This window comes from Nanorana parkeri, unplaced genomic scaffold (assembly GCF_000935625.1).
Source record: "Nanorana parkeri isolate BGI_ZX_2015 unplaced genomic scaffold, ASM93562v1 scaffold347, whole genome shotgun sequence".
Taxonomy (NCBI): Eukaryota; Metazoa; Chordata; class Amphibia; order Anura; family Dicroglossidae; genus Nanorana; species Nanorana parkeri.
Window position 1 is genome coordinate 540,455 of NW_017306615.1, and position 7,824 is coordinate 548,278.

The 7,824-nt window shown below is 48.7% G+C and overlaps 1 protein-coding gene across 1 annotated transcript in view; it reads left to right on the forward strand.

Moving 5' to 3' along the window:
• Window positions 1–7,824, forward strand: part of LOC108788732 (syntaxin-binding protein 4-like) — a 39,038-nt gene that overhangs the window by 11,700 nt on the left and 19,514 nt on the right. Inside the window, exons 3-5 of the mRNA XM_018558574.1 lie at window positions 3,561–3,656; window positions 4,832–4,901; window positions 5,456–5,530. Of these exons, the coding sequence (XP_018414076.1) occupies window positions 3,561–3,656; window positions 4,832–4,901; window positions 5,456–5,530 (241 nt within the window). The remainder of the gene's footprint in view (window positions 1–3,560; window positions 3,657–4,831; window positions 4,902–5,455; window positions 5,531–7,824) is intronic.

Sequence of the window (7,824 nt, forward strand, 5' to 3'; positions counted from 1 at the left end):
GCCATACACCCGCCATACACCAGTCATACACCGGCCATACACCCGCCATACACCAGTCATACACCGGCCATACACCGGCCATACACCGGCCATACACCCGCCATACACCGGTCATACACCGGTCATACACCTGCCATACACCGGACTTACACCTGCCATACACCGGACTTACACTTGCCATACACCGGACTTACACCTGCCATACACCGGACTTACACCTGCCATACACCGATCAGACACCCGCCATACACCGGTCATACACAGGCCATACACCAGTCATACACCGGCCATACACCCACCATACACCGGTCATACGCAGGCCATACACCGGCAATACACCGGTCATACACCGGTCATACACCGGTCATACACCTGCCATACACCGGACTTACACCTGCCATACACCTGCCATACACCGGACTTACACCTGCCATACACCGGACTTACACCTGCCATACACCGGACTTACACCTGCCATACACCGGACTTACACCTGCCATACACCTGTCATACACCCACCATACACCCGCCATACACCAGCCATACACCGGTCATACACCGGTCATACACAGGCTATACACCAGCCATACACCGGTCATACACCGGTCATACACCGGCCATACACCGGCCATACTCCGTCATTCCGGCCATACACCAACCATACACCAGCCATACACTGGCCATACACCGGCCATACACCGGCCATACACTGTCATACACTAGCCATGCAGCGGCAGATTTCTGTATGAACGTTCATACCAAAAATCTCATCAGAACATTCGATGATGTCATCAGAGACTTGACAATTGTTGTTCAAAATTTCTCTTGGCTATAACATTGGACTTTGGAGATGAAGGGAGTTTCCCGGATGATAATCCACATTCACTGTTAGAATTTCCTTCATTCCAGAAATATTTTCCATCCGGCCACGTCGCCTTTTATCATCACCGCGGTCAAAATTGATCGTCATTTGTCCTCATTATCTATTCAAAAGTCAAAAGATAATTCCGAACCATTTTTCGGATGAAATTCTGACCCAGCTTTAGGGCCCATTTACATCTGAGCGTAGTGTTAGTCACACAATTCTGTGTCATTAACGCACGCTATTGCACAACGCACCTAGTGTGGGTTACCGTGTGGTAGCTGTGTTGCATTGCCATTCATTTTAATGGCAGCTCAACGCACCTCCCTGCCGCTGTGCGCAGCAACGTGTGGTACTGCAATACCTTGCGTTGTGGTGGAAAACTAATGCAGCGCGTTCCGGTGACCCCAGTGCAACTCTTGGCCATCCTGTGCTGCAGTGTGCGATAAAGCAATACCTTGCGTTGTGATGAAAAGTTAACACACCTGTTCTGGAGACACCGCAATGCACTGGGTTGGTTTTCCACCACAACGCAAGATATTGTGGTACAATGTGTTGCCGCTCAGGGTGGCCAAGAGGAGTGCTGAGGTCACCGCACCACGATACGTTGGTTTTACGACACAACAAAAGGTATTGTGGTACTGCGCGTTGCAGCTCAGGGTAGCCGGGAGGTGTGCTGGGGTCACTGCAATGTGGTGCGTTGGTTTTACGCCACAATGCAAGGTATTGCGGTACTGTGCGTTGCAGTGCGGGGTGGCCAAGAGGTTTGTTGGGGTCACCGCACCACAATGTGTTGCTTTTACGCCACAACGAAAGGTATTGCGGTACCGTGTGTTGCAGCTCAGGGTGGCTGGGAAAGTGTGCTGGGGTCACTGCAATGAGGTGTGTTGGCTTTCTGCTACAATGCAAGGTATCAGAGTACCGCGTGTTGCAGCGCAGGGTGGCCGGGAGGTGTGCTGGGGTCACGGCAACGCAGTACCAGAGCACGACAGCCAAGAGGTTTGTTGGGGTGCCATTCAGATGAATGGCAATGCAACACACCTAACACATGGCAATGCACACTAGGTGCATTGTGCAATAGCATGCGTCGATCGTGCGTATAACACTACGCTCAGACGTGAGCACTCCCTTAGACAGTGTTGATGAAATCCTTTTTCTATTGAGTCATTCTCAGAACTAATATTTCCATTTCCATTCCTGAAAATGTCTCCTATCCTTCAACGACTCTATTGGTGAGATCTCCCGTCTTTAGGGTGGACTGGCCCTTTAAGACTGCTGAAAACAATATAAAAAACTGTATACAGAACAAAGGTTACAAATGTGTCAAAAAAAATGAAACCGTCCGACACATTTTCCCAGAGCGGCGCTGAGCCCTGACATCAGTGTTCTCTGTGCCCTCCCTCTATGACAGGTGGGAGAAGGGGGGGGGGGTTTCCAGGACCCACAAGGTAAAGCGATGACCCCCCCTCGGCCTAATCGTCCCGGATTTACTGGTCTGGCAGCACCCAGCATATATAAGAGGATTTGGGATTGTCATTGTTTGGGGACTATGAGACCATTATTCTTAATTGAGGCAGCAGCGATGGGAGAATGAAAATGGGATATAGGAATCAGTATTAGAGCACGTATTATGAAACGTAACCTAGAAAGAGGAAGGATGAAAATGCAATTTAGTGGCCGCATCACCGGGGAGGTCACATAAAGGGATTATCCAGGAGGGAGAGGGGAGTAGAGAAACGTCCAGCGGTCAGGGGAATGATGTTGGATCTCTTTGGTAGATGCTACAGGCTCCCTGAGATGTAACTTGTGTATTATGTGACATGACAATTGTTAATTTCTCTTAAATATAAAATAATAATGTCTAAATATAATGTCCTCTGCAGTATTTCCTTTTCACCACTAGATGTCCTCAGTGTTCCCAGTTAAATGACATCCAGTGCCATTCAATCTGGAAGACTGAGGACATGCTGTGAGTGCAGGGTGTCATGGACCCACCCCCTAACGTGGTGCCACCACAGCACCAGAGAACCCTGCACTTACATACAGGAATCAATCACTGAGGACCGCTCACCACCAGACAGCTATTATGCAGGCAGGGCCGGATTTACTCTCTCTGCTGCCCTAAGGCCAGGTTCCTCAATGCCCCCCTACCTGCCAAACCCCCCCCCCCATGGAGAATGACAGACCTGCAGGCTGCATACAAGTGATCTCGGCGACATCGCCGGGATTACTTGTACAAAACAAGTGGTGGCTTCCCCATTGTACATTTAGCTCTGCTTGGGGGGGGGCTCTAGGGGTGGGGGTAAGATAAGTGGGCAGGAAAGGTGTACCTGGAGGTGGGCTTTAAAAGAAAAGTCTACCAAGAAACAAACCCACTGGTACGCCAGTTTATAGGTTGTTATGCAGAACATATAACTTTGATACTCTACAAGCCAGTGACCTGGATCAAGTATGCACTCAGCAATGTCACAGTAATTCCTTTTCACCACTAGATGTCCCCAGTCCTCCACATTAAATTACATCCAGTGCCATTCAATCTGGAAGACTGAGGACATCCTGTGAGTGCAGGTTGTCATGGACCCACCCCCTAACGGTATGCCACCACAGCACCAGAGCACCCTGCACTTACATACAGGAATCAATCACTGAGGACCGCTCACCACCAGACAGTTATTATAATATACATTTTGTCTTACAGGAATCAAAGTCATTGGAGGATTGCGGGAATTCAGCAGAGAAGAATACGGAGTATATGTGAAAAGAATCCTCCCTGGAGGCGTGGCCTATTCCGATGGTACGTCCTGCATATAACGCAGCCCTAGTGTGTCCATATCACCCAATTGTAGGGAAAAACCAGATGCATGCTTTGCCCTGCCAGCATTTATTCCATAAATCACAGAACTCCTTATGGACCATTTTCTAATTCCTAACACCCAACATGAAGTGTCAGAGACAGCTCTGCAGTCAGATAGACAGACATTGTATGAACAGAGACAGCTCTGCAGTCAGATAGACGGACATTGTATGAACAGAGACAGATCTGCAGTCAGATAGACGGACATTGTATGAACAGAGACAGATCTGCAGTCAGATAGACGGACATTGTATGAACAGAGACAGATCTGCAGTCAGATAGACGGACATTGTATGAACAGAGACAGATCTGCAGTCAGATAGACGGACATTGTATGAACAGAGACAGATCTGCAGTCAGATAGACGGACATTGTATGAACAGAGACAGATCTGCAGTCAGATAGACGGACATTGTATGAACAGAGACAGCTCTGCAGTCAGATAGATGGACATTGTATGAACAGAGACAGATCTGCAGTCAGATAGACGGACATTGTATGAACAGAGACAGCTCTGCAGTCAGATAGACGGACATTGTATGAACAGAGACAGCTCTGCAGTCAGATAGACGGACATTGTATGAACAGCCTCCCATTTTATAGTCTTATCACCATTTTCTGTTACAGACAGTTTTGCAGGATGACTGTGCAGGCCTATAGGCACCAGAGTTAGACCTAGTGCACTTTGCAATCAGCATTCAGTAACAGACCTAGTCAGACACGCCCCCTCTCTAGTTTGTGCGCTGAGGGGTGTGGCCGTTACTAAGCTCTGCCAGCACAGAGCACTGCAGTGTACGAGCTGGAAGCAGCAATATTTTAAGACATTTTCCAGCAAAAATCAGTCACAAACCACGACATAGGGGGTACAGACTATAAAGAGAGAGGTGTGAGACCCAGCGGTAAATGTTTAATGAATTCATAGGATTCTACAAGCAGCTAGACATCATTACTGTGATGCAGATTTCTCAGACGAATGAACTGCAACATAAAAGTGGCCTTTTCAGAGGAATGTCATTAATGGACGCCCATGTGCTTTCCTCATGACAGGTCCACTTTAATACGCGAGGTCTTTATACTCCAAGGTCTGCACTGATTGTCTTGTGTGTTCTCCGCAGGGCGGCTCCAGCCTGGAGATCAGATTCTGGAAGTGAACGGAGAAAGTTTGCTGGGCGTGTCCAACGAGAGGTAAGGGGGGGCGGAGCCATGCTGCACTAATGTTGGAATTTGTGGGGAGTTTTTAACTCATAAAGGACCGTGAGACCCGTGCAAGTGTTAAAATTGACACTTCCCATGAATGAAGAGGGTGCAGGTCAACAAAAACTCATCATGGCCGCCTGTAGCCTCTAATTTGGGGGTTTGGCGAGAACCCAGTTAGCCGAAGTACGCCCAAACCTGCGCTAAACTGCGACTGAAACACTCCTCTCCCAGCCCAATCAGTTGCAGCAGGCGTCGCCCACCACACAGCTACACATCACAAAGGGGCGAAGATTGACGCTGCCGCAACTGATTGAGCCAGGAGGGGGTGTCAGTCACAGTTTTGCACAGGCTTGGGCGAACACCAGCGAACTGGGCTCCTTCACTGTCCATAGCACATTATTACCACTAGATGGCGCTGAGGAGCATAGGAAATGGCTCCATCTAGTGGCAGCTATGGGGTATGAAGGGCGTTTGTCTCATGTAAAGCTTTTAGAATCAGCCCCTATTGTACATCTGTCACTCAATATCATTTCTTTTCACAGAGCTGTAGACATTTTGCGGGCAGCATCAGCAACCAGCTACATGAGACTCATCATTGCTCGGGACGACGAGGCGAGGTAATTGCTATTTTTATCTTTCTTTTACGTATCGACATTTTATCTTGATTAGGATAATAAATTAGTATTAATGAATGTTGTGCAGTTTCTGTTCACAAATGACACAGATCAGCCCCTGCTGCTTCCTATCACCCCGGATTTGCCGGCTAATTGATAAAACTTGTGTGCTTGTACATTGGAGGAGACACATTGCCGCTAAAGAGCCTCTGCAACCCCAGTCACACCATAAAATATGTTCTGTGTGGAGACTGTAGAGAGGTTGAGAGTTCAGGTTTGATTGGGATCAGAGTAAAGGTGCCCATACACCTGCCGATCATCGTATGTAGGGATAGGCAAACTCAGCCCTCCAGTTGAGTCTTCCAAGGCCAGATGGTACTTTCACCACAGCAGAGTGCCAAGGTTGCCTACCCCTGTATTAGTGGATTGGTGATGAGCCTGTGGCCTAGTGAGGTCTTGTCCATGACAAGAGGAAGTATGTTGATTTAGGTGCGGGTGCATTGACAGTATTTAGGCCTCGGGACTGAGGGACCCGACTTAGAGCTACAGACAAGACGTTGTTCGGAAAGAGTACTAGTGCTAGTACCATTTGTTCTAGTGGATTGGCTCTTGACCTGGTTATGTCCTGTCCATGACAAGAGGAAGTAGGCTGAGTTGGGTTCATTGGCACGACTGGAAATCCTGGAGACTGAGAAACCCATCTGAGAGCTGAAGGCAACAAGGTGCTCGGGAAGAGTTCCCTGGAGACGGCACTAGTGGATTGGTGATAAGCCTGTGGACCAGTGAACACATGTTCATAACAAGAGGAAGTATATGGAGTTGGGCGCACTGGCAAGGTACTCTTCCCGATTTTCTATGTTGAGTTAGGTGCTTGGGGTACTCTTCCCAAGCACCGTCTTGCCTGAAGCTCTCAGATGGGTTCCTCAGTCCCCAAGGCCTCCATACTGTCAGTGCACCTAACAACATACAACATCGGGAAGAGTACCCTGGAAATTGCACTAGTGGACTGGTGATAGGCCCATGGCCCAGTGAAGTAATTTTCCTGATAAGAGTAAGTATGTTGAGTTGGGTGCACTGACAAGGCTTGAGGTTCCAGAGACTGATTCCGGAGACTGAGGAACCCATCTGAGAGCTTCAGGTAAGAGGTTCCTTGGGAAGAGTACCCTGGAAATTGCACTAGTGGATTGGTAATAGGCGTATGGCACAGTGAAGTCATTTTCATGACAAGAGCAAGTATGTTGAGATGGCGCACTGACAAGGCTTGAAATCCTGGAGACTGAGGAACCCATCTGAGAGCTGCAGGCAAGATGGTGTTCGGGAAGAGCACATGGTGTAAATTTCACTGAAAAGAAGCTTTCTTCTCCGTTGTATTGTTGCCCCCTGACAACCCTAAAACACATCCATATAACAAAGCCGGAGGGGAGAGATCACATGGGAGTCTACTTCATATTTCAATGGTTTGGTGTACTGTAGCAGCTCCGTATGTGTCTGGTGCTTTAATCCGGTTTGGAATACAGCAGCGCGGTGTCCTCCTTGGTAGTAGGAGAAAAGGGAACAGCTGTTTCCCTCCTTAGCGAGGTGATGGTGTCTTGGATTTGTGGACTTTCTAGAAAACTTGAGTCTAATTCTCACAGAGTCCTCCGTCCGCTTATCTCGTCTGATGCCGACTTCTGAACCTCAGTCTAATTTAGCTCGCCATCTGCGCCAACTGGCATCGCTTGGCAGCAGGGAGTGACTTCCGGTCAGATGTGGCCGCTGCAAAGCGAAGGATGTGGAGGCTTAACACAAGATATTGGCTTAGGAAACTCTGTTCTGTGTCCTGCGACATAAGGACGTGTGCAGATATCAGGCTATGAAGAGAACCTGCCTTGTACAAAGCTGAGGACTCGTCCATTAAACTCCAGGAAGAGAACTAAAAAGCGTACAGTTATCATCCTGCAATCCTGTCATGTGACATGTCAGCTCTAAATTCCATCTTTAAAAGTCAACTGCAATGCATCCTTTAAAGTGCACAATGCACTGCACCCAGGGACGGATTTCCCACAAGGCCAACCAAGGCCTGGCCTTGGGTCAGCAGGGAGTAGAGGGGCGGCAGGGGTGTGGAATTTCTATCTGCATGTCCAGGACATGCAGTTCCGAGCGCCGGGAGGGTAATTGTTTTCTACATTTAGCCCTGCTTTGGGCAAGCAGGGCTAAATGTACAGCAGGGAAGCCGCCGCTTGTTTTGTACACGTGATCTCGGCGATGTCGCCGAGTTCACTTGTATGCAGCCTACAGGTCTGCCATTCTCCATGGGG